The following is a 27316-nucleotide window of genomic DNA, read 5'->3' on the forward strand; positions in this document are numbered from 1 at the left end:
AAGGATAGAGAGTAACAATTTACAAACTTAGAAATGACAAACTGTCCAATAAAGACATGAAAACATGTTTCACCTCACGCTAAGTAAAAGAACTACATAAGAAAAAGACAAGCAGAGCTCAGACCTCGGCCGGCTTCTCTTCCCTGGTGGCGTGCACTACCGCTCTGGTGCCCTCGCGGAGTCCCTCCGACAGGGCCATCTCGACAGGGATAATACCAGAATTTACATGTCCAGGTTGTCCTGTCTCATTGGACCTCCAGGCTGCACAAAACTGCTTACTGTATGTCACTTGACTGTCTGAGGGCATCTCAAACTTAGCACAATCCTGCTGCTCACCTGGTCATTCCCATCTCATGAAACGGCCTCATCTCCTATCAGGTATTCTGGTAAAAAACTTAGATGTTGCCCTTGTCACTTCCCGGCCCCTGACCAGGAACCATCAGTAAGTCACATCAGCTCTGTTCCAAAATAGCTCCTGAATTTGTCCCCTTCTCCCCATATCCCCAGCTCCCACTGTCATCTCTCACCTGTGCTGGCACATCTACTTCATCACCTGTCTCCCTGCTCCCGCTCTTGCCCCCAACAATCTGTTCTTCTGGGAACATCCAGAATGATCTTTTAAAAAAGTAAATCAGGTCCGATCTCTCCCATGGGTTATAATCCCCCAGTGGTTTCCCATGAAAACGGAATTAAATCAGCCTAAGCATGGACCATGGGGCCCTCTAAGATCAGGTGCCCACGCCTGACCTCATCTTTTTACCAGTTCTCCCTCAATCCCCACATTCAGGCACGCCAAGCTTGATCCTGCCTCAAGTCTATACTGGCGGTTCCCTCAGCTCTTCCCATGGGTCCCGGGTCCTTTTCATCATGAGGTCTTCAGAGAGACCCTCCTGACCACCCTACTTACAGCTGCACCCCACATCGCCCCTGCCCACCCACTCACTTTCCTTTTCTACGTAGCACTTACTACTGTCTCAAATTATCTTATTTATTTCTGCGCACACATTTGTTTTCTGTCTCTTCACACCACAATGTAAGCTCCATGAGGACAGCATCCAAGCCAGACATGCTTGGTGCTGTAACCTCAGCTCCTACACTGAATGGTCTATAACGGTGAATAATTGAAAATATCCAGCAACAGGGAAACCAGTAAGGCAATTACTGGAATTTGCACATCCTCAGCACCTCCTCATCCCCCAGGAAGCAGCCCTGGGGCAACTTGCTACTCCAGGCCTATGCTGCCTAGTCTTTCAGAGCTATGTTCAGCATTAATTCGCCAGGTACACTCACCCCCAAGTGTGATCCCTTGTGCTAGGACCAAAGTCGGTATAGAAACCCAACTTCTCCCCTAACCACATGGTTAAGTCATTGTTCCCAATAAAGGGCTTAGAAGCATCACTCTCCAAAACTGTTATGAAATCTGCACCTGTTCAAAAAAAAATGCACATAGTGATTAAGTATAGAAATGCAAAAAGAGTTAGTAAAATTTAATTCTGTAACCCTTTGCCTTTACTCAGAAATAAAAAAAAAAAAATCCTAATGAGTCACTAAAGTTGCTCAAATCTGAGCTACAAGGGAATTTTCCCATTTTTAGAATGTAATGAAAACATGGGACACCTTGAGGAAATGCAGGAAAGGATAAAAGTGTAACTTTTCTAAATTTTCAAATATTCTTAACATCTTTCCCAAAATTTCAAATAAGCTTAATGCCTCTCTCAAATACCCAATTTATGCTCAGAAACCATAGAGTGGTGCACAATAGTGTTTTATTCCTGGGCAAACACTTCTGTGATGTTGGCATGGAAGTAAGTTTATTGGTTTTTTCAGACTCTGGCCAGATGTGCTTTAGAGGCCTATAATAAGAACTAAAGGACTAAGAGCCAAGGACATTTTTTAGCAGCATTAGAATCATACAGACCCTCAGCAGTTTCTCAGGAGACATGCTTATCAGCAGGCACAACCAGAACAGTTCAGCCCTTTACATATCTTGCTCCACGTTCCACATAGTTGATCTAAGAACCCAGCGCCCACATATTTTAAAGGATGCTTCATACAGAGATGAATGCACCCCAGGGCACGGAAACTTACAAATTGGCCCGTATGTTCTTGAAAGCAACTTGCTTGCAAACGAGCATCACCCTGACCCATTCTGCCTTTCAATCTGACAGTTTTCTGGTCCCCAACAGTGGGCCTCCAATTGACAGAAGCCACCAGCAAGGGCATCTCTAAGAGCAAATGCATGACAAGAATCCCCTGCAGATACCCAGTATGAGGCTCTGTTCAGAATCAACTGAATTAATTGCTCTCAGACAGATGTGGCTACAGAAGCTTAATCCTCCTGTAGATGCCCACCAAAGTAAAGCCTTTTAAAAAGATTAGTTTATGACCCAGCAAACCCTCCTCCTATTACTTATGATCTTGCTCAAAATAAAAGTAACAACAGTACCTGGAACTAAATCCAATAAGACTTACCTGTTTGACTGAGCAGTTGGGCTGATCTTTCTAGGCTAGACCATCCTTCATTGTCGTAGCCAAACCTGAAAGCCCAGATGGCGGCAGAGATCTCTGTGGCTGGTGCCTGAGGAATAGTTAATGGTAATTTAGGATAACTGAACAATGGCAGTTTCAGTGACCCAGTTATCTCCACCTCTCTCTTCCAAGATTCATATTTCAGCAACGAAATTTCCTTAGACATTTGCCCACGTTTAATTCATAAAAATAAGGAAATATTTGCTAGATGGTATTCTCATAATAAATCTTCTGTGAACTTCTAGCTTAAGCTTGGAAGGTAGGAGGACTGTTTGGAAAGTGAGCATTTATAATAAGTATTGTTTATAATAGCAAAAAATTCTAAACAATCTGGCTGTTGTTTCAACAGGAAAATGAATAAATAAATGGTTTCACAAACATATAACAGAATACTACACAGCCCTAATAAATGAGTTAGGACTACATATTTCCATATGGATGAATCTCACAAAGGTGATTTTAAGTAAAAATGTTGCAAAATATATACGTCAGATGTCATTTAGATAAAGTTAAAAACATGAAAGGAGCCAGCCCCATGGCTGAGTGGTTAAGTTCGCACGCTCTGCCTCGGCGGCCCAGGGTTTCACCGGTTCAGATCCTGGGTACGGACGTGGTACCACTCATCAAGCCATGCTGAGGTGGCATCCCACACAGCACAACCAGAAGGACCTACAACTAGAATACACACCTATGTACTGGGGGGCTTTGGGGAGAAGAAGAAGGGAGAGAAAAAAAGAAGATTGGCAACAGATGTTAGCTCAGGGGCGAATCTTTATAAAAAAAAAAGGAAAAAACAATATTGTCTAGGGATATATGGTATGTACTAACAATATAAAGAGATGCATGAAAATGACAAACAGCAGATTCAGGATAGAGGTTACCTTTGCACTGGAGAAGACTAAGATCACAGAGGGGGATACATAGAGGCTTATAATATATTTGTACAGTGGTCTGCCAATATAACTGAGTTATAAATGGTGTCACTCCCCTACTGTACTGGCAAGGCCAAGGGACAGGAGCCCACCCCTTTGAGAGTTCCTCTTTTGGGTTCCTGGGCTCAGCCAGAGAATGCATTGCCCAACCCTAATCATCCACCTCAAACTAATACCTACTGGTCTACAACAGGGATCCTGCTAAAGAGTATGGCTGGATTAGCCAAACCCAACACCACAGTGAAAAAACAACTCTAAGTGGACCACACAAGTTCAGGTTGGGAGAAGGATAAGTAGCAACCGCTTTGCATAGGAGGGCTGCTACTTAACATAAACAGTTCAACATGCTACCGACAAGGAGCTGGGCATTTCATCTTTATACAAGAACATTATTCAATTTAGTGAATGTCATGTAAAGAGAATGGAAACATCAACAGAGATTTCAGGAGGCACAATTATACTCATCAAGCTATCCCTTTTCACGTAACTATATGTCTATAATTAACTCCGGATTTCATTACTCCAAAACCTGTTATTCCCTCATTCTTCCCATGTCAGTAAATGTCACCACCCTCCATCCAGTTGCTTAAGCCAAAAACATAGAAGTCATCCTTGATTCCTTCCTTCTCCTCATCCAGCAACATCTAACCCATCAGCTATACTTTAAAGTATGAGCTATACTTTCAAAATATATTCTCAGCCTATCTGCTTCTCTTCAACCCCACTGCCACTGGCCCATCCAAACTTCCACTGGGCGACTAAAAAAATCTCATAATTTATCTCCCTGCTTCCACTCTACACTCCATTCTTCAAAGAGCAGCCACACTGTTATATACCGTGTTTCTTCATGCTCCTGCTTGAAACACTCTGGTGGCTTCCACTGCAAGTAAAATCAAATCAGAACTGCTTCCTGTGCTCTGGAAGAGCTTCATCAGCCTCTCCATCCTCATCTTCTACCACTCTTCGCCTTGCTCACCAAACTTCAGCCCCACTGCCCGCTGATGCTCCTCAAACACACCAAGCCTGTGTCTCCTCAGGCGTTACACATGTTCTCTCTGCCTGAATCCTTTACCCCTAGCTCTCTGAACTGGCTTTTTCTCAACTTTCAAGTCTCAACTTAAATGTCATGTCCTCAGAGCAGCCTTCTCTAACCACCCGGACCCAGTTACTCTCTACTCCATAATCTTATTTGCTTCAGAGCAGCCTGATCTAAAGTGATAGCCTTTATCTATTCAATTTTTGTTCCTCTGAATACCGTATTTCTCCCCTACCAGAATGTAAACTCCATGAAGGCAGGGATCTTGTCCAACTTGGTTATCTCTGTATCCATGGCACCAGACACACAAGAGACATTCAAGAAGCGTATAAAATGGATGAATGAATGAACAAATAAAGAAAAGAACAGGTATTAAATCCAACTGCAATGACTCCTTTTGAAAAGAACCCCTGGCTGACATTAGGTATCCTCTTCTGACTGATGTTATATTGCAATAATAACAACTAACAATTAAGGGGCAAAAGAAAGAGACCATGCAATGAATTATTACTTATTCAGAAATAGTTACTGAGTTCTGAATATGAGCCAGGCACTCTGTGAGGTACTGGGAATACAAAGGTAAATAAGAGAAGCGTGGTCTCCACCCTCAGTATAGCTTTTTATTTAATATGAAAAACTTGCCTGGTAATACAGATTGCTAAAATTCAAAGTTTTAGCCTCAAATTCTGTTTTAGCCAGAACTGTAACTCTAACTGCATTATGAAGTACATCCAACTTTTTATCAGAGCAGACAGAAAACACAACATTGAAAACACTTACTCTTGCTTCTGCCCACCTGTCTAGAAGAGAAAGGGACAATAAAACATTCAAGCAAGAGAAAAAAGGAAGAGACAAGAAAACTTCCACGACCCATCCATACACAAACTATCCATAATCTACAAAATCAAAAATTACCTGTAGGATTTTTCTTAAATCAAAGAATCTCATATTGTTGCCTTCAGCAATATCTACCAAACAGGAGAAAGAAGCCCCTTACAAAATAGTTATTTCATAGTTTAGATATGTTAAATCATAGACAAAATGACTGCATACAACAAAATCATGAGCAGTGTGCCCCTAATATACGGGCCCATCCTGTCCCAAGAACTCAGCTTCATAAAATAACTCCACTATGTTACCAGCCTGGGACCTGAGAATTAAAGAGGGGAGATCCTGCACCCTGAAGTCATCAGACCCAGGGCTAGAGTTCAATCGTAATGGTGACGTGTACAAAGGTATGGATACACATATATAGCATATAAAGTTCTAAATCAAAATTGTTCATTACTTACCCCTTTGCCCAGTTTCCTCCCATAGGTTTTATGCCGTACTCCTAATCCCAGCAACCCCACACCAACAAGCAGCCACAAAACTAAACAGAGAGAAGAAATCGTGTTAAAGAAACCAAGTTTGTTTTTTAAAAAAATAATGTTTATGAAATTATTGAATCTATTAGGATTCAATGCAAAGGGAAAAATGCCTAATTCCTGGGTAAACTTTCCTGGGTGACATGCATACATAACCCATACTTTAAACTTAGGCTTCAAAGAATCTTCCCCTAAAAACGTTCCAAGGATGATGAGCTTAAAGTAAAAATAAATCATAAATATATACAAGAAAACAAGTCTCCACAAGCAGGAACCAGCAGGAAAAACACCCTGCAGGATCAAGCCCACAAATACTTTAGATATTGGAACTTTTAGCATCAGAATATAAAATAAGCATACTTAACATGTTTAGAAAAATCAAAGAGGGTATTCAATATGATGACTAAGGAATATGAAATTAAATTAACAATCAGGAAAATGTGTAAAGAAATCAAATAGACTTCTAGAAATAAAATCATATAATAATCATTGAAATTAGAAACTCAAGAGACAAGATAAACAGCAGGTTATACAAAGCTGAACAGAGAATTAGTGCAAGAGGCAGCTCAAAAACAGAGGTAGAGAATATGAAAGAGAAGAGTGTAAGAAGATCCAACACATATCCAATTGGAGTCAAAAAAGAGAGAAGAGAAAGAATGGGAAAGAGGCAATATTTGCAGAAATAATCCAGAGAATTTTCCAGAATTGACAAAAGACATGACTCTTCAGATTCAGAAAGCCCAAACACAAACAAGCAAGATGGGAGGTGGGGGCGCTCCACATCCAGATACATCACAGTGAAATTTCAGACCACCAAAACAAACGGAAATCTTAAGAGCTGCCAGAAGGAAAAGACAGAGTATCTTCAAAGGAGCAAAGATTACAATGACAGCTGACTTTGCAACAGCAGAAATGGAAGCCAGGTGACAGGGAAACAAAATCTTTAATGTGCTGAGAAAAAAATAACCAACTACTAAAAGAAGAAAAACAGAAGGTGTAATTTCCAAACTAGAAAGAGGAGTGGGGAGGAAGGGGATAAGAAAAAAAGGAAACTCAATCAATGCAAAAGCAAGCAAGAAGAAAAAGAGGGAAAAATATACCTAGAGAAAGTAGAAAAAGCGAAAGCAAAGTAAAACGATAGAAATAAATCATAACATGTGAGCAATCACAACAAATATAGATTATGTTTTCAAGTTAAAAGACAAAGATTAACATTCTAGAAAAGGCAAAACAATGGAGACTAAAAAGATGAGTCGCTGGAGCACAGGTGATGTTTAGGGTAGCAAAACTATCCTGTATGATACTGTAATGGTGGATACATGTGAGCACAGAGCATTTTTAAGGCAGTGAAACTGCTCTGCATGATACTATAATAGTGGATACATGTCATTATAAATTTGTCAAAATCCACAGATGTATAACACCAAAAGTGAGCCCTAAAGGAGACAGTGGACTTCGGGTGACAGCGATGTGTCAGTGTAGGTTCATCAATTGCAATAAATGGACCGCTCTCGTGGGGGATGTTGACAGTGGGGGAGACTGTGTGGTCAGAGAGTACACGAGAAATCTCTCTGCTTTCTGCTCAGTTTTGCTGTGAATCTAAAATGGTTCTAAAAAATAAAGTCTATTAAAAAAAAAATCACACAGGGCCAGCCCAGTGGCATAGTGATTAAGTTTGTGTGCTCTGCTTTGGTGGCCCAGGGTTCACCAGTTTGGACCCTGGGCATGGACCTACACGCTGCTCATCAAGCCATGCTGTGATGGCATGCCGCATACAAAAATAGAATAAGATTGGTACAGATGTCAGCTCAGTGACAATCTTCCTCACACACACAAAAAAAGAGTCACACAAAACTGTCCAAACAACTTTGTAAATAAATTGTTCCAAATGCCTCAATTTGATGAATGAATTAAAGAGTTATGGTTCTTAGTAAAAATAAAGACAAAGATTGTCAGGATTAAACAGAAACAAACAAAAACTGCCAGATCCTGGTTTCAAGGGACATACCTAAAACATAAGAACACACACACAAAACTCTAAATTAAAAAAATTTCCCCTAAACTTTAATACAATTTTTTCAAATTATGATAGAACATACATGTAGGTGTTTATATAACAGTCTTACTGCTTTGTGATATTTCTTTTAGAAATATATTGAAATTTTACTTAGCTTCTTAATTGTTTCCTATCTCTTTACACTATAACTTTGTCTTCTTTAGTAAAGTATCAGGTCATTGAGGGTGGGGACCAGTTTTTACATGTCCACATCCTACATAACACCATGTAGTCACGTAGTGTACTGAATTCTAATACACTATCTGCAAATGTTATACATTCAATGAACATTTTTACTTAATCCAGTCCACTTGAAATAAGACAGATTGAACAGTAAACTAATTTCACGTTTGAGTTGCTAATTCATCAACATTCCAAATGCTAACATATTTAATCTCCCAAAAAAGGAGAACAAGAAATGAAATAAATAGTGTCAACGATTAGAACAAAGTGTTTTGGAAATTCTACCTGTTAAATCACCATATCCACATTAGAACTGAAGCAAAACTAATACACAGCATCTATGGTTGAAATGACACGTTATCAGAGATTTGCTTTAAAGTATTTCGCCAAAAACAAGTAACGAAGATAGCTGTTAACAACATGGGCAAAATGTTAACAATTGTTGGAACTGGGTGAAGGATACATGAGGGTTCATTATACTCTTTAATTCCATACATGTTTGAAAATTTATATTTATAATAAAATGCTTTTAAAAAAAGACAGCAAAACCATACTTACAAAGTTTCATGCATTTTTCACTCTTTCTGAAAAGCGCTTTAGGACTGTTTTTTGCTTGAAGAAGAAAGTCAAGGCTTTTCTTAGGACCAAATAGCATATTCAGCCCAATGATTAGCATCACCGTCCCTGTTAAAAGAGAAAGAATATATCACATTTTAATCTAAAAATCTTTCCAATAGTAAATTCTATGAGCCTAGGTTTTGTTGAAATGGACATACCCTGAAAATTCAGTTATTGAGTTAACATATCTCTGGTAGTACTTTTGATAATCGAGACGATCATGAGAAATCATCTGAGGTTCTAGGAACCACACTTCAAATAAGAAGACTCAGCCTTTCCCTCATGAGGGATTTAGTTCTTCTAATTTCCTGAGTGCTTCCTAGTTGTTATGTTGGTAACAGTATATGTCACTGACTGTCGATAGTGCAGGGGAGGGCGGAGCACAAGAGAAAGGAGCCTTCTGAACTGCCTCAGGGCTCAATCTTCCCCACCAAAGAGACTTCAAGTGCACCAAGTTGAGGAGCACAAAAGGAGGATTTGGAAGTTCTTAATACGGCAATGTTGGCAATCATTCCGGCTGGGGTGTGGGTCTCACAGAGGATGCACGCTAGTACTCACACTGCGCCAATAAGGCCAGCCAGTCAACTGGGATGCATTACAATGCAGCTTATATGTAAAGTTTACATACTTCTAAAATTGTATTTAATAAGAATAGAAACAGAGGTATGATTGAATAATACATAAATTAGGAAATGTCAAGCAAAAGTTAACTTAGGTGGAAAGCCAGGAGAAACCCAGACAATAAATTTATACTAGTTTCTGATTTAATACAGATTCTTTTCAATTGTATTAAAAGCTACTCTGAACATTACCAACATTCCTCAGTTTTTGTGGCCTTATCAACATAACATCATTCTTACTAAAGCAAGTTCTTAGTTGTTGGAAGCTGTACTGACGCACTGTTCTGCAACCCCAGACGCAGCAGGAAGGAATTCAAAAAGCACATCATTCCTAACATTCTAAAGAAATCAACTTATGTTGAGAGTGGCTCTTACTTTCGTTCGCTTTCTCCACACGGCAGACCCCCAAGCAAGGTGGAGTAAGAAAAAAGCAGAGCATCAGACAGCAAGATAGAGCAGGACAGAGTGCACATACCTGAAAGAAACCAGAAGAAACACAAAGTTCACAAAGCCAAGATTATTGCAGAGGAAACGCAGCAATGTATGTCTGGAATTGGATGAGAGTTGGGTGTTTACCAGACATATCAAATTCTCAATAGATGTTTAAAAATATTCCATATAGTTTAAAAATATATCTTCCAAAATAGCCTGTCCTGACAGATGCCTAGCTCATGGAGTAGAAAAGTTCATGCGACAATGGACAGCGTAGTAGGACATGACGGGGAAGTGCAAAGAAACACGAGCAGGAGCCTAGACTTCTGCGCTGCCCTCACACAACTGTAATTCCACAGTACAGGTCTAACTTCATGCCTAGTGTTCCTCCTGCTACACTGAGGCTCCAGGTGGGCACAGACTCTATGTCTCTTAAATCCCCAGCACCTGGCACTGTGCCTGGAACACAGCAGGTGAGCAATAATTTTTTAATGAATAAATGAACAAATGGAAAAGTGAATGTGTAAACAAGAACTGAATTCCCTGTTAACATGTTTTGTCTCCTCATTTGTCAAAGATCGTATCCTGGAAGCATCTGACATGCTTTACTGAAACTGAAATGATAGTAATTACGGTAGTAATTATACATCAGTATACATATATCACACATTGGTAATTTCAGTATGGCTAGAAGACAATTTTTCAAATATTAAACCGAGCTGAGTTTATGAAGTTTTAATTTTGGCATATAAGCTCATAACCACTGAAATGGAAAATGTATTTACCCTGTGATTTGGAAATTTATTTACACTAAGATTCATATATACCAGATATATTTTATTGGTAAAAATATGGTAAATAAAAATCAGATTAAATTCAGGGGAACCAAAAAAAAAAAAATCACCATTTCTGTATATTTTTACGAGCCTACCACTGAAGTAGCAACGTAAGCATCATGATCGTATTTTCTCCTAACATATCATAGAACACAAGTGTTACATGGCACCTCTTTTATACTTTATTACAGATTAAACTTAGTTGTTATCACAACTAATTCACTTAAAAGGCCTTTGCAGTAGCAAATATTACTGAAACTCATGGATGAATTAAGAAACTGATTTTTAAGTAGTAATTTAGACATTCCTTCAGTTTCCTTTTTAATCAAGAGAGTCTATTTTAATAGAAAGGCTAAATAATCCTATTTATTTCCACCAGTCACGTAAAGTGCTAAATCCTAGTCAGTGCTGAAGGGTATTTTCGAGTAGTTACTTTAATCCAGATCTTTCATATGTACTCACCCAAAAGCACATCAGATCTTTCTCTAGCATATACCCCTCCTGGGACAAATTTAAAAGCTGTGCACCATGCACAGAAATGTATTTCTAGAAGATAAAATATCATGGCGATGGTCATGGCTTTCCCAGGGCTTGACCCAGAGCTAACAAGGTGTCCAAGCACTGGAGGCCACATGGACGCTGTGAAGAGGGCAAGCACACAGCCAGAAACAGCGGCTGCCCACGTGGGCAGGTAAAGGAGACCCACAGCTGAAGCCACTCCTGTTTGAGAGAAAGAAAGAAAAAGAATCAGACAGGAAAGCAGTCATAGTCTCTACCATTTTCTTTTAAAAAAAACCACGTGTGTGTGTGTGTGTAGGGGGGTGGTGTAATAAGCTTATAAGATGACCGATTTATAGCTGTTTAGAACCAGAGGGACCTCAGGAGCATACTGGCCCAATCTCCAGGCTGATGAGAAACTGAAGTCTCTCAAGGTTAACGTGATTTGCTCAAGGTCACACAGCTAGTTACTTGCACAACTGGAAGTGGAATGTGGATCTAGTAAATCTCCAGCCAGTGCTATTTCTTCAGGAAGGGCAGTGGGAGGGAAGAAGGCATTTTTAGCTTATTTCCGTTAAGATCCTAATGGTGAAAAAGGAAAGAACTGAAATTACCTATGACACCAAAAATATCTCCTTTTAATTTAACCAGCTGGATCTAGGACATTAGAAAATCTGTCAGTGTGGTCTCTACAACGTTTTTGTTAAAGAACTTTCTAAAGGAATTTCCATCCATTTCATTTCCACATAGCCCTAAAAGAAGACGTGACTGAGACAGCATGGGACTCACTGCGTTAGCAGTTCTGCAGTCCGTTCCCTGTTATCCAACAGCCTAGGAGATGCTGGATGCTGTGCAGTCTGCCTGGTCCACAGCAGGCACTTAGTAAATGTTTGCTAATTTGCTGAGTCAAACCTGAGGAAATATAACATTTCTCCCAATTCCTGTGAAATCAGCTTTGAGACAGCACATCAGGGTCTTACAACACCTCACTTTGGAGCCATCCATATAACATCTTTCCATAGACTAGGACATTTCCTAGACATTTCAATCAGTGTTGTATAATTGTGACCCACCCTTCAAGGATGCCTACAGCAGACTCTTCACTGCTTGGGGCAAGAACTCCAGAAAAGGAGGAGTGGAGAGCAAGAAGCGGATCCAGGCAGCTTCTCAGTGCCCCAGTGCACTCATCCATGAGTAAGTCCCACTTGCATCTCACAGGATAATGCCACGTGACTATCTATTCTTCCCCACTTCAAAGAGGGCATCACCCAGATGAACCTGAGAACCAGACGGCAGGGCCCTCTACAACCCATGGACTTTAATTCTGCAGTTAGACCTTCAAATACTTAGATCCGACAATGGTTATTTTAATAACAAATTTTTTTTTTTTTTGAAATAAACAAATGCAATGCCTTTTCACTATAGAAATTTTAAAAATACAAAACTGAAAGGAAGCAATTAAGGATTGCCTCAGATTGAGATGATCACAGCCAACAGTCCAATATATTTCCACTGTCTTTTTCTACATATATATGGAAGTATTTTTAGGTAAGTGGAATCATACCACATATTGAGGATTATATTCTGCTTTCTATGTGACATTATATCAAGAACATTTCTCATGTTATTAATGTTTGTTTCTAAAACATTTTTAGTATATATACTATTCCACTGGATAAATACACTACAATATAAGCAACCATTTTCCTATTGTTGGCCTCTTCTGAAGCTTCTGACACTGTGAGGAACATCTTTCTTTGTCCATTAATCTCTTACTACATGTTTGATTATTTCCTTAAAATAATTCTTAAAAAGATTCTTAGAGGTACAACTACTGTGTCAAGAGGTAAAAGCATTTTATTTATTTTTTTTCTCTTTTTGGAAGAAGATTAGCCCTGAGCCAACTACTGCCAATCCTCCTCTTTTTTCTGAGGAAGACTGGCTCTGAGCTAACAACCATGCCCATCTTCCTCTACTTTATATGTGGGATGCCTGCCACAGCGTGGCTTTTGATAAGCGGTGCCATGTCCGCACCTGGGATCTGAACTGGTGAACCCCGGGCCAGCAAGAAGCAGAATGTGCGAACTTAACTGCTGCGCCACCTGGCTGGCCCCTAAAAGCATATTAAAGAGTCGCTACTTGTGGTCAACTGCTTTCCTGAGAGGTTACACCAGTCTCCATTTCCTCCAGAAACTCACCTTTTGAACCATGCCAAAATTATTTCTTTCTAGAGCCAGCCCCCATGGCCTAGTAGTTAAAGTTTGGCGTGCTCCGCTTTGGCAGCCCGGGTTTGGTTCCCGGGTGCAGAACCACACCACTCATCTGTCAGTAGCCATGCTGTGGCAGCAGCTCACACAGAAGAACTAGAGGGACTTACAACTAGAATATACAACTGTGCACTGGGGCTTTGGAGAGGGGAAAAAAAAAGAGAGGAAGATTTGCAACAGATGTTAGCTCAGGATGAATCTTTAAAAAAAATTATTTCTTTCTGAAAATCTTTGCCAAATTAATGATGAAAATAGTACCACATTTTGAATTTCACTTATTTGATTATTAGTGTAAGTAAATTTTTCCTATTTACCAACTTACAATGACTATTTTTTAGAAGAATGAGTCCTCATTTGATATTCTAAAGACATCAGAATGACTTTGTTGCTTCTATGTTACTACAAAGAATTATCTGGAGGGAAAGAAAACATTTCTTCAAATTTCCCTTGACTGTTATTGCTTTTATTTTTAATTTAAATACTACTTTTAAATAGGCTGTATATTTTTAAATCCACTAAAATTGTATTTTTAAATAGGTTATAAATTCAAAAGGTAAAAAAAGAGTCCCTCTGGGGCTGGCCTGGTGGTGCAGTAGTTAAGTTTGTGCACTCTACTTCAGTGGCCCGGGGTTCACGAGTTTGGATCCCGGGTGTGGACCTACACACCGCTCATCAAGCCACGCTGTAGTGGTGTCCCACAGACAAAGTAGAGGAAGACTGCCACAGATGTTAGCTCAGGGACAATCTTCCTCAAGCAAAAACAGGAAGATTGGCACAGACATTAGCTCAGGCCAATCTTCCTCACACACACACAAAAGAGTCCCTCTGACCCCTGTCACCCACTAGTTCCCCTTTGTAAAGGCAACCAATGTTAGCATCTTCTGCATCCTTCCTATGCATAGGAAGAAATACATACATGTGCATTTCCCTCCCTTTTTGTGCACCAGTGGTGGCATATGACACACACTGTCAGTCACTCTGCCTTTTTCACTTAACTGTCTACTTCAACTGTTTTTTGTTTGAGACTGAGTCCTTCCAAATACTGTCCCCTAAATCTTTACAACATCTAAGACACGAAGTAGAATTAACGGTAACTGAATACTCCAATACTTATAATAACCAGCGTGTTAGCTTTCCACAGATCAAATTGTTTATACAATGAAGTTGTAGGCACACTACATAGTACACTGGGGTCCTATCAATGCGTTTACACATGTCTTTTTTTTTCAATAGGGCTTTGATTTTCCTAATTTAATTGCCATCAAGATTTAAAGCTCCTGTATGTTTGCATTTATGAAATTCTGTTGGTCACTGCCATAATTAATTTCATGCCGAGACCCAGTTGGGCTCGCCAACTTTAACTGTACAATGAAAAGATATGATTGCTTTTTCTACACTCTGCTTTATGATGCGGTTTCCAGAAATGAATCACAGTGAAAAAGTGGGCACCATCTTTAGATAATTAAGTGTGAGCTCCAACTTATTTCAGGTGAGCAGGCGATCAGAGAGGGAGACGAAACAGACGAATTATGGCCCTGCTTTCCTGTCTACTGAAAAAAGCCTATTAGAAGCCTTAAATCTGCTTGTCCCAAGGGCCTTTTAAACTACTATTTAATACTTCAAAGAGAGTAGGTTGGACTCTCAAGGCTAGGACCTTTCTTATCTGGGGAAATAAGTATAAGCATAATACTATAAATTCACAGCTTTTCTGTTCCTTAACTAATAGTTCACGTTTCTGTGAATCTCAGGTTTCCCATGTCTAAAATGAAGCTGATAATCACCTGCCCAATAGGCATTTTGCTTATATTTAGTATGCTATAAATGCCGAACAATCTTTCAATGTATCTCACCTTCCTTTTCCCAATTGCAAACAGATTAAAAAGCTATCTATGCTCAACGCAAACAGCATTTACAAAGTGATCTGGCCCTTTCTTGAGGAATCTCATGAGGCGTATCTCTGGTAAGAAGAAAGGTTACTCCTATATTATATTCACACAAACTTCCACAGAGCCCATATGGAACGCCTACTAGAAAACACAGGAGCAAGTGAAAACAGCTCAACACGACTGCAACAGTGTGTTCACACATCCCCGGGAGGTCGAGGGCCTGGTGAACCTCATTAATTGAGCAGCCTAACTCATTACACACGTTTCCATGCAAGGGCGGTAGACCTCAGAGCGCACAGAAATTTACTCATTCTTATTCAACCCACATCTTCTGTTACCGATATACATAGTCTCACAACTCACACACAGCCTCTAGTGCAACACTCTGAACCACCTGCTTAATTAATGTGTATAAGGACGTCTCTCCTCACAGAAACCAAATATAGTACTTGCTCTGTCACAGAATGGGGGGTTTTTAACTTAACACCAAAACTGACTCTAATCATTTCTGCCTTTCAAGGGGAAGGGAGAAGAGTGGCATAATTCAGTTGTGGGAAAGTAAATAGATTGCTCCTGAAATATGATAGTTTTCACCAATATTCTGTGATCCTAAAGGCAGTGATGGGGAGGAGAGGGTCCAAGCCTTTGAATAAGCAAACATGGACCCCAAAGCTGAGCAGACGGGTGAGGAGCTAAACTCTTCCACGTAAAAGAGAAAAGGAAACTGAACTGCATGATGGAGTTCCAATGGAGGGCGTTCCTGAAAACCAGAGAAGAGAGGGATCTCGGAGAGGGGAAGAGGACTGGCAACGTGGCGATGTACAACCCTCTACCTCCTCAGACCTGCGGTAAATCTGTGACTGACACACGTGTGGGGAGATGGGGGAGATCATGTCAGCATAGTCGGGGGGAAGGAGACAGCTACAGGAGGAGAGGGAAAATGAAATGGAGGAAGTAGGAACCTGGAGCCCGGAGTCACTGGAAATCATGGTGACATCTGGATTCCAGCAGCTGTAGCTGTTTAGAATAGCCCACGTGGCAACAGCACCTATTTGTATGGCTGCCTGGGTCATCTACTTCCAGTCTAGGTGCACATGCCTGCAAGTGAACTGGACAGCTGAGCTGAACGACGGGCATATCTGCAGGTCAGCTCCACATACCTGTAACCCACCAGATTACACCGGTACCAGGAAACCATGAACAAGCCGAGAGCATCAATCCGCTCGCCAAGCACAGCAGAATTACACCTCTGTGAAAAAATGACAGGCTACAGGACATCTGACATTATTAATATTTCATTGTCTCAAATAGAAAACAGAAATATATCTCCTACCTCTTAGTACATCCAAGACATAACATGAGTGTGGAACAACCAATGAGATGAGCGCCCATTGGGGACCAAGATTATATCCATTCAGAACATTAAAGTAATAACTACTCCAACTTGAGAAAAGTGCTATCTTTCATAGTCATCTTTCATGGTCAACGCAAACACAGTAATTGAGTTTTCTCAGACTATTAAATTATAGTCCATATTGGCCAAGTGACATTTTAAATGACTGCCAAACACCAAAAGAAAAAGTCATTGGGAACAGTTTCTCTTCAGTTTGCCTGTTTTCTTTCTTTTCTCTACCTCAATACTGCTTTCATCTACAGTCACTGCCTTCGTGGGACTGGTGTCAGCTTGATAAATGAGAGTTGTGTTTTTTAAAACAACTACAAGCTATCTCATTCTTTAGCTACTTTGGCAAAAATTAGGAGGAGGAGAAAAAAATAATTTAACTGAACTTTAGGGAAAAATCCAACAGCAATAATAGCTTATGACATGGCACTCAATTAAGCAGTTATAATATAAATTAAGCTAAAAAACATAGCACTTACTACACACCAGGCACTGTTTTAAGATTTTTACATATTTTAGCTCACTTAATCCTCACAACTCTGTAAGACAAATGCTATTATTATCCCCATTTTGCAGAGGAGGACACTGGGGGAAAGACCACTTAGGTAACCTGCCTGACGTCACACATAGTGGCCCACGTGGGACTGAGAATCCACAAAAGGCCCTCAGAGGCCAGCCTGGTGGCACAGTGGTTAAGCGCATATGTTCTGCTTTGGTGGTCCAGGGTTCACCAGTTCGGATCCTGGGTGCAGACATGGCACCGCTTGGCAAGCCATGCTGTGGTAGGCGTCCCACATATAAAGTAGAGGAAGATGGGCACGGATGTTAGCTCAGGGCCAGTCTTCCTCAGCAAAAAGAGGAGGATCAGTGGTAGATGTTAGCTCAGGGCTAATCTTCCTCAAAAAAAAAAAAAAAGGCCCTCAGGCTCTGGAGTGAGGCTCCCAGCTGCCCTCCCACCTACCCCCACCTCCTAAGGTTAAGGATCGTCCAGGGTCTACAGAAGACCAGATGTGAGGAAAGGCCATGGAGGACAGGTGATCTTTCTCTATCCTCAATTCAACAACAAACGTTTATGAGGACCTACTATGTGCCAGGCTCTGTTCTAGGGGCTCAGGATACATCAACGAACAAAGAGCCCTTTTCTCCACAGGGCTCACATTCTAGTCGGGGGTGGGGGAGGGGGACACAGACAATAAACACATTAGCAAGTAACACAGGATATCAGAAGATGGAAAGTGCTACAGAAGAGTAAGAGTAACAGGTCAGGAGTGCTGGGGTGGGCTGATGGGAAGCTGGAACAAGTGACTAAGACACCGTTTGTCTGGCTCCCTCTTCTCCCAGGAGCTATGGTCGGCACTGATCCTTTGGTCCCCCAGAGTCCCTTCAACACCCTCTGAGCCTCTCTCTCCCCTTTCACCCATCTCTCACATCTTTATCCCATCAAAACTTATCTATGACCCATTCCCTTGAGTAGAATCTAGTGAATTTTAGAAAGCAGTTCCTACTCTGATGGTCATGGGTGACGACGGTCTTATGCAACATTTCTCAAACAGGGTTCTGAGAAACAGCAATTTTATGAGATGTTAATAGGTGTTCTAGAAACAGGGGCTGGCGCCCTAGCCTAGTGGTGAAGTTCTGTGTGCTCCACCTCAGCTCACAGGTTCGTGGGTTCAGATCCTGGGTGCAGATTTACACTACTTGTCAGCCATGCTGTGGTGGTGACCCACATATAAAATAGAGGAATACTGGCACAGATGTTAGCTCAGGGCTAATCTTGCTCAGCAAAAAAAAAAAAAAGGAATTTCATCTTCAAATAAGTTTGAGAAATTCTCTAGAGTCTCTAATATGCTATAACACACATTGTGAATCACAAAGAAAGGAATATAAAATGCAATATTTTATAAACCTATTTGATCTAGAAGACTTTTTTTCTCTTAGAGTAGCTATTGACATCTCAAGAAACCAATCTTTCACCGATCTCATGGGTTGCATTTCCACCTTCAATGTCTCACTCTAACATACAGAATCATAAGATGTCTGAACAGAAAACTCTCATTTTACAGGTGAGAAAAACAAGGCCAGGGATGTAATGTGACTGGTCCAAGGTTGAATGGTGAGTTGCTGTTGGCCAACCACGACTCCAGCCCTTGAGCCCCACCTTGGATTCCTGGTCCGGCTCTCCTTTTGCTCTTTCACACCTCTTATGCTTGTTTTCACAGGGAACTTTGGAGACAAAGCTTTAATACGAGAATAAACTCCTTCCCTTCCCATCTCTTCCTTTGTGCCTTTCTTCCTTCTCTCTCTTCCTCCCAAGTATGCTGAGTATCCAAGATCAAAAAGACACAGACTCTAAATGAGATAACATATGTAAACTTCCTAGCTCAATGTCTGACACAGAGTACATCACAAACATTAGTTCTTCTCTCACTCCCTGTCCTCAAGGAGGTTAGTGCCTAGAGAGGAAGAAAGGTGCAAAATAACTGTAATATTAAAAAATGTGTAATACAGAATAATAATAAGAGATATTGGGGGGGATTCAAGATAGTATGTGGCATAAAGGGACCCCTGGGATAATCAGAGAAGACTTCACAGAAGAGATGCTTGAGCTGAGTTTTGAAGGGTGAATAAGAGCTTGCCAAGACCTTAAGGAAGAGAAGGGAGGATAGGCAGACGAAAGAGCACACACACGCAGATGGAGGAGTGGAACAGTCTGGCACTTCTAAGGAACTGCAAGTGCTTTCAGCCCAGGTAAAGCACAGAGATAAGGTAGGGAGCATTTGTAAAAGCGGACGGTGTGGGGCAGATCCTGTCTCATATGACCTGGTATTGGGGGTAAAAAAAACTGCTGACAGATTTTAAGCAAGGGAGTGATGGAGTCAGATTTGCATTTTAGAGAGATCATTCTGGAGAGGGACCATCAGGAGAAACAGCAAGAGCCTGGATGAAAGATGGTAAGGACTCCACTAAGGCAGATATGGTTGGGGAAAGGGAGGGAGGCACAGATCTGAAAGAAGTGGTAGAATCAACTGGACTTAATGCCAAAGATGCAGAAAAGGAGGAAGACACAGAACTCTAGGATGACTTGTGGTTTCTGGCTCAGATGATGGGGTGGATGGATAGAGTGAACCAAGGCCTGGAGGAGGAGCAACATGTTTGGGGCCTGGGAACTCCTGAGTCCAGACTTGGACATGCTGAGAATGAGAAGCCGGTGGGATATGCCCAGATGTCTGCTGGGGAAAGATCCAGCAGGCAGTTGCATGTCTCCAAATGTGGGAATTTCAGCACTTTAAGAAAAAACAGGTATCTGAGGCAGATGCTTTAAGGGTTTCTCGAATCTTTTTACATGAAAGACTGGGTCTGGCATGGGAAAAAAGAAGTGCCAGGAAGAACACACAAAGGGTTGATGAGGACAGAACACATGGACTAACACTTAAATGCAAGACTGCTACCTCCCTAGGTGCCCCATGGTTGGAGCAAGTCCCAAACTACCAGAGGATCAGAGATCTCCCAGGCTCCCTCCTTTGGAGAGAATAGAGATCTATGCTCAGGCTGCCAATCCTGTATCTCCCATCAGTACACTCTGGTCTTGCCCTACCAAATGCCAATAACTGTAATGGCGGCGAGGCAGCGGTAGGGGGTGTGGGGAGGGAGTCTAGAGGAAAAGAACAGAGAACGTCATGCCTTCCGGCCACTAAGAATGCTCTCCTACTCCCTGGCAGGGGCTCCCAGAACCTCTTACTCAATGTTTCTGATATCTAGGGAGAGTGGAATATGAAATATCTGGCTAGCACAGATCTAGCTGCTCAACCAAGGAGGTATTTCTTCCCTCAACCATAACAGCCAATTTCTTGATTGCTTCCAAACCCAAACTCACCCAAATGGGTTAGGATCCGGCCCTGGATGGGGATGGCCACTCACTGCCCATCTGGAAACGAGGGAGACCTCTCCAAACACCCAGTGGGTGAGGAATATGAGATTGCCAAAGGCAGCCCCCGCCAACAACCAGTTAGGTCTAGAGGCCATCCCCTTGGCTGCCTCGCCAGTCTTTTTCCCCTCAGGTTTACTGCAGTCACCATCTAGAACAAAAATGGAAAAGGGTCAGTTACATGGAAATTTACCCTCTGCATTTAACAGACTTTAGCAAGTAAGAAATGTGACTGGCTTCCAGGAGCTTACTTTAGAACGGGAGACGACACATGAACCTACAACACAAAGCAGAACGTGCTGAGAGCTGGGCAGAGAGAGAGGACCTCAGGCAGGCTGGATCCGGCAGGCTTTAGAGGGAACAGAACGTCTTGGAATTTGACAAGTGAAAAGGCGGAAAGTTATTTACTTCATGTGAAGTTCACAGCATGAGCAAAAATATATGCAGAAACAGTGAACGGTATGTTCAGGGGACAAATGCAGTCCTGCTTGAGTGGAAAATTTCCAGTACACCAGGCTGCTCCCTCCCAAAAGAAGAGGGCTCCCACCTAACGCTCTGTGTATCCAGAGTCCTAACAGCACATTGCCTGAGCAGAGACTGTGTGCCAAGCCCTCTTTCAAGCCCTTTATAGGAGCTTACTTAACTTTCACAACTTTATGAGGCAGGCTCTATTACTAATCCCATTACCGGTTAGAAAACTGAGGCCCAGAGAGAACAAGTAACTTGTCCAAGATCACACAGCTAGTAAAGAGAAAGTGGGGCTGGAACTTAGGCAGTCTGGCTCCAGCACCTGTGTACTTAGCTATACCATACACTTCAGGGGACTGTTGAACCAACAGGTCTCAATTCACTGCACCACTGACTTCACATAATGTAACAACTGGAGAAAATGCTGGCAGGAGAATTTCTTTGTAGGAACAGAGAGGCTGTTGGGCAGATGCTTATGACGCTGTGAAGCCCTCTGCAGGACAGAAGGAAGCCTCAGGGTCTGCCTGGGGGGCTGGCAGCCCTATTTTACAAGGAGGAAGAAAGCCATTCTGCCAAAAAAGGAGTCAAAGAAAGGAGGAGCAGAGCTGAAAGCTATGGGGATGAGGGACAGGGTGGTACAGACAGAAGGGTGGCCAGGGCCTGGAGGCTAAGCAGACAGTCTTCGGAGAAGAGAGATATCTAAAACGACTTTGCTGTGTATTACGGCGGGTGACCCCTCCCCCAGGACCCAGCCGATCTTCAATAAAACTACAAAAAACTCCTGGTAACATCAGAAATGCTAGAGAAGCTGGCGAGAAGTCTTGAGTTTTGTAAATGGGGCACAGGGCAAAAACAGGAAGGGAGCAACAACTGGGTCATGTAAATTTAAAAGAGGCGAGAAAGAAGAAAACTCAAGTCAGGAAATGTAAATTATACCTCAAGTTCAGATCCTTATCAGGCTGTACCTGTGAAATTTGCTGCCTGAGTTTCCACCTCTAGATGTTAGTGTTTTATAAAATATAGAACATATTAGGGCCCTAGACGGAGATCTAAATGCTGCAACTAATACTAACGTCACTTGAGTAATTTACTTGCGTGATGTCCCCCTCTTCTCACTACCCTCATTTCATGCCAAAATTGGGGCCAAAGGGGGATTATACAGCATTCTGTTCACACTGAGCCAAAACCCTCTACACTTCCATCAGTCTGTGAGATTTCTCCTTGTATTTACAAAAGAACAGTGACTCAGTGAGAGTGACACAAAAAGCCAGGAGCAAGTTAATTAGAATCTAGTAACACTTCTCTCTTCTTTTCAGAAGGGTCTCGAGTTAGCATATGAAGCAAACATCAAGCTGGGTGTGTGCCTGTCTCCGAGAAAGTCAGCTCCAGACAGCGACAGGGTATTTGAAAGGTGGTGTGAATAAGCAAGACTTCCTTTCTTTTCAAGTTTTAGACTTGGAGTTTAAATATATTCAGACACCTGGAAAAAAAAACAATGCCAGGTAGTTCCCACGGCCCCAGCTCACAGATAACAGTCCACAGTGTTAGAGCTACACTGGGGTCAGTACGGAGGGAGGGGGGTGACGGATCCCACCCTGGAAGGCCTGTCCAGAGGGAAAGAGGAGAAAGAGCTGAAAGCCAGCTGGGAGTATGAGGCCGGGTTCTACTCCCCCACTGCCCAGTGATACAGTCAGCTTTTTATTATCATTCTCTGTAATGGCAAGAAAAAGATGCCTTCTGCTTAGATAATAGTCCACCATGACTGTGCCGGTTACTATTTCAGGGGAAAAAGTTGAAATGGAGACATAGCACAGAAAGATAATTTTTATCTTTCAAGATGTGTCACATTCAGGTAAGAAAAGTAAACTACGCAAGAGAGAAAATCCCTAAAGAAACTGGGTATACTCTTACCTGTGAAGATGCGATCAAGGGTGGCTATGGTACTTAAGGTCAGGATCACTCTGTTGGACACCTGATAACTCCAGATTGGGTTTAGTGAAGTGTACCATATGCGAAGAACTAGAAGAAGAATCTGTCCTAAAATAAATCCCCAGATTCTGAGGTACCTGTAAGTACAAAAGTATTTGTAACATACTTTTTATGTGGTTTCAATGTACTATGTCCATTGAAATTCTACGAATTCCAGTTTCATAGAATGAGCATAGGAAATAGTCTTATTGGTAACTTGCAGTAATATACATGATATAGCCTTTATAAAGCCCATTACCTAGGCGACTTCTTCTAATTCTTTAATTCTGAAAACATTATTAAAACTAATAGCAAGTATTCACATCGCGGTTTTGTGAAAAGGAAAAAAATGAGACTTCTACAAGGCCATATGCAAGGTAAATATGAAACTGGAACTCTGGGTCCCGACTTTCCCTTTGGTGACTAATCACACTTGCTTGTCTACAGGTCTAAGAGACGAACCATACCTTTGCAAACCACTTCCTGTCCACCATGTCACAGATTGCACTATCAGAGACGAAGACACACCAAGCGCGAGGACCACTATCCGAAGTTTGGCATTCGGAGCCTGGAAGGAGGCTATGCTGCCTACAAACAAATTAAGGAGAGCTGAACGTTTCTGGCAATCATGCACTGGTACTCGGTGATCTGCACTGATAACTGTTGTGTCTGATACCATCTTTATACTCAGGAAGATAGAGTGAATATATAATTGTGTGTGTATAAATCTTTTAAAAAATTTTTATTGAGATATCATTCATACCATAAAGTTCATCATGTTAAAGTATACAACTCAATGGTTTTTAATGTATTCACAAAGTTGTGCAACTTTTACCAATATCTAATTCCAGAATATTTTCAATCACCCTAAGAAGAAACCCATACCTATTAGCAGCCACTCCCTTTTCCTCCTCCCTGCCCGACTCCCAGCCCCTGGCAATCACTAATCTACTTCCTGCTGTATGGACTTTTCCTATTCTGGGCATTTCAGATAAATAGAATCATACAATATGTAGCCTTCTGTGACCGGCTTCTTTCACTTAGCACAACGTTTTCAAGGTTCATCCATGTTGTAGCATGTATTGGTATGTCATTCCTTTTTATGGCTCAATAATATTCCATTGCAAGGATTCCATGGCATGGATATACAGCATTTCATTTCTCCATTCATCAGCTGTTGGGCATTCAGGTTGTTTCTACTTTTTGGCTATTATGAATAGTGTTGCTATAAACATTTGTGTACAAGGTACTGTGTGAATGTATGTTTTGATTTTTCTTGGGCATATACCAAGGAGCGGAGCTGTCAGGTCATATGACAGCTCTGTTTAACATTTTGAGGAACTGTCAAACTGTTTTCCAAAGCAGGTGCACCATTTTACATTCCCACCAGCAATATGTGAGGGGTCCAATTTCTCCATGTCCTTGCCAACACTCGTTATGGTCTGTCTTTTTGATTATAACCATTCTAGTGGGTCAAAATCTTTACGGTCAAAAATGACCTGAATCAAAAGGAGTATGAACGAATTTAATAGTTAACTACACAGTAATTAAGCTAAAATATCTGAGACGACAGATATGAGGAGGCAGGTAACACTCAGATCTTCTCCATATTACGTAAGGATACCTTAGGACTCTTCAAAAACCAGTTGTTTCCTTGCCTTGAGAAGCATCTGAAGGGAGTTTTAAGTCACGTCATGGCTTACTTCAGCCGCTGTTGAGCATCAGCAAGACTCAGGGGTTACCTGGAAGGGTATCTGGCAGAAATTGGCTTCTTCATCCTCAACTCCGAGTCATTTCCCACCTACTCCACCTTCTCAAATATAATTCTACCTCTATTCAAGGTGATGGGTTTTCACGGAGGAAGGAGGTGGAAAGGGGACAACAGGAAGCATCCCAAATACCATACCCACCCCAGACTCATTTAATATCACATCCCTTACAGCCACCACAAGTTACTGGGCCGGAACTGGACTTAATAAAACACGGTCCCAGGAACTGCTCAGTCAGTGGCTTCGTAGGTAAGCCTGGCACCGGCAGCACGGAGCAAAGGCAACCAAAACGTGTCACTGATGAGATCACTCTCGTAAATGCCAGCCAAGGAATGTGATGAGAAACTGAAACTTGCAACACTCAGGCCGTAGTAATTCATAGAAGGATAGAGTAAGCCAAAGGCGGTTTCACTCAGTGACCATCTACTCAAATCAGGGTAGAAAGTTTCACTTCTCTTACTTCTGGAGCTGAACATTTCATGGTCAAATATTGTCTTTCCATTCCTATGGACACCATCTTTGTAAAGGGTGCATTTTTCAGTGGCATTTACCACTTTTCTTTCTGAGCCCAAGCTCTTTAAAAGCCGGAGCTCTCCACCTTTGTGGGCAGACACAGAACTCACCGCACTAACTGTATTCTGTCTTCTTTGGGTCTGATGCACAGAAAAGCAGAAGGCAGCTACCTAGCGATTCCTGTTACTGTTTCTGAAAAAAGTCAAACGACTGTTTCCAGACAGAAGAAACATACAGCCCGGTTCATGAACAAATGCACTTGGAAAACTCAAAGAAACCAACTGCATTATTGCAGAAGGGCAAGACATGCAGAGTTTTTAGCTACAGATTCACCCAGACTGGAGTCTGGTGTTTTTGTTTTTTAAATCTTTTCTCCATGACCTCACCTCCTGAGTTTTTCACTACCAGGACTTCTCCAAGGTCTCTCAATACCAATATTAAGAATCTCAATTTTTTGTGATAGCAAATATACATTTAAAATTTTTTCAGTTGCTAGTTTTCGGCAATGTAACATACTCAAATTCAGAATTCAAAAGGTATACAGTGCAAAGTTGCCCTTCATACTTGTCTCTAGGTACCATTTTCTTCTCCCTGGAAGCAACTAAAATGCTATCAGTTGCTTTTTAAAAAATCCTTCTAGAGCTATTTAACGCATGTTCAATTAAATACTAAATACATTTTCATCTAACCCAAGTGTTAGTATTCTTCACACACTGTTTAGTGCTTCCTTTTTCTCGCCTAATATTTTGAAGAACATTACACTTCCTTACATAAACAACGGTCTCATTCTTTTATATAGCTGCATAGTATTCCGAATTTTATAATCATAATTTATCTAACCTATCTATATAGATGACATTTGGGTTATTTCTAATCTTGCTATTATAAATATTGCTGCAATGATTAAGTAATATTGTATTTTTATCATGTTACACATATGAGTGTATCTGTAGGATATATTCCTAGAAGTGGAATTGCTGAGTAAAAGAATATATACATATTTGTAACTTTGATAAATATTGCTAAATTATCCTCTGCAGAAGTTGTCCCAACTTACATTCACACCAGCAACATATAAGAACCTGCTTTCCCACCCTTCCAACACAGCATTTTCAGACTTTGTTCTTTGCCAATCCGGTATGTGAAACTATGTATAAATATGTGTGGGTGTATATATAATTTGTATTCTATACATTTTAATATATTTTTAAGAACCAATTATATTTCCTTTTCAGTAAACTGATTGTATCTGTTGCTTCCTTTTCTATTGAGTTGTTGGTCTTTTTTATTATTGATTTATAAAAATTCTACATATTACTGAAATTAGCCCTTTGACTAAAAGAGTTGCAAATATTTTTCCTAATTTGCTGTTTGACTTTGCTTACTGTGGTGTTCATCATGCATAATTTTCATATTTTCATGCAGTATCATTTAACAATTTTTTTAATGGCTTCTGAGTTTTGAGTCATAGTTGGAAAAAAGAACACAATATGTTCAAGTGTTGACCTGTTCACCAAGGTATCTTTCCTCTCCTCGCTTCGGTGATTTTTAGGCTTTTCTAATCCGACAGAAAAGTGAGAAATGTAAACTACACTGACTTGGTCTAGACTCCCAGCTCTACTAAAACTCTTCAAGGTAGCAGTAAGAGAAAGAGAAATTTCTTTTTTTTTTAATAATGTAGTATTCAAAGAGCAGTATACATAATTTTACTTGATTTTTAAGTAAAAAAAATCTTAAATCTTACCAACAGTAATCATCCGCAGCAGGGTTAGCATCCACTTCTTGTTAACCAATTTCCAGAAAGGACTAATGGTTAGCAATATTGGAGAAAGAAATGCTATGCCAAAACCTTCAAGCCCAGTGAGTTCGAGGGTTTGCAGAGGAAAGTAAAAGATCACTGGTCCCATATCATGGCAGAGAGACCAAAAGACATACCCTAGAAAAAAATTTTTTTAAAGAGAGAGAGAAAGTGTAACTTTGTCATTGTTTCAAACAGCAGCCAGGCTGCTGC

The 27316-nt window shown here is 41.0% G+C and overlaps 1 protein-coding gene across 2 annotated transcripts in view; it reads right to left on the reverse strand.

The window, feature by feature from the left end:
* The window catches only part of LOC124236620 (PGAP2-interacting protein), a 53600-nt gene that overhangs the window by 24522 nt on the left and 1762 nt on the right, over positions 1-27316 (reverse strand). For both annotated transcript variants that reach the window (XM_046655539.1, XM_046655538.1), the window contains exons 2-11: positions 27050-27241; positions 23491-23611; positions 22967-23121; positions 20537-20738; positions 16421-16509; positions 11072-11329; positions 8662-8787; positions 5790-5869; positions 2473-2578; positions 1291-1426 (exon numbers count right to left, since the gene is read on the reverse strand). In XM_046655539.1, coding sequence (XP_046511495.1) covers positions 1291-1426; positions 2473-2578; positions 5790-5869; positions 8662-8787; positions 11072-11329; positions 16421-16509; positions 20537-20738; positions 22967-23121; positions 23491-23611; positions 27050-27241 — 1465 coding nt within the window. The remainder of the gene's footprint in view (positions 1-1290; positions 1427-2472; positions 2579-5789; positions 5870-8661; positions 8788-11071; positions 11330-16420; positions 16510-20536; positions 20739-22966; positions 23122-23490; positions 23612-27049; positions 27242-27316) is intronic.

The sequence above is a fragment of the Equus quagga genome, chromosome 3 (assembly GCF_021613505.1).
Source record: "Equus quagga isolate Etosha38 chromosome 3, UCLA_HA_Equagga_1.0, whole genome shotgun sequence".
Taxonomy (NCBI): Eukaryota; Metazoa; Chordata; class Mammalia; order Perissodactyla; family Equidae; genus Equus; species Equus quagga.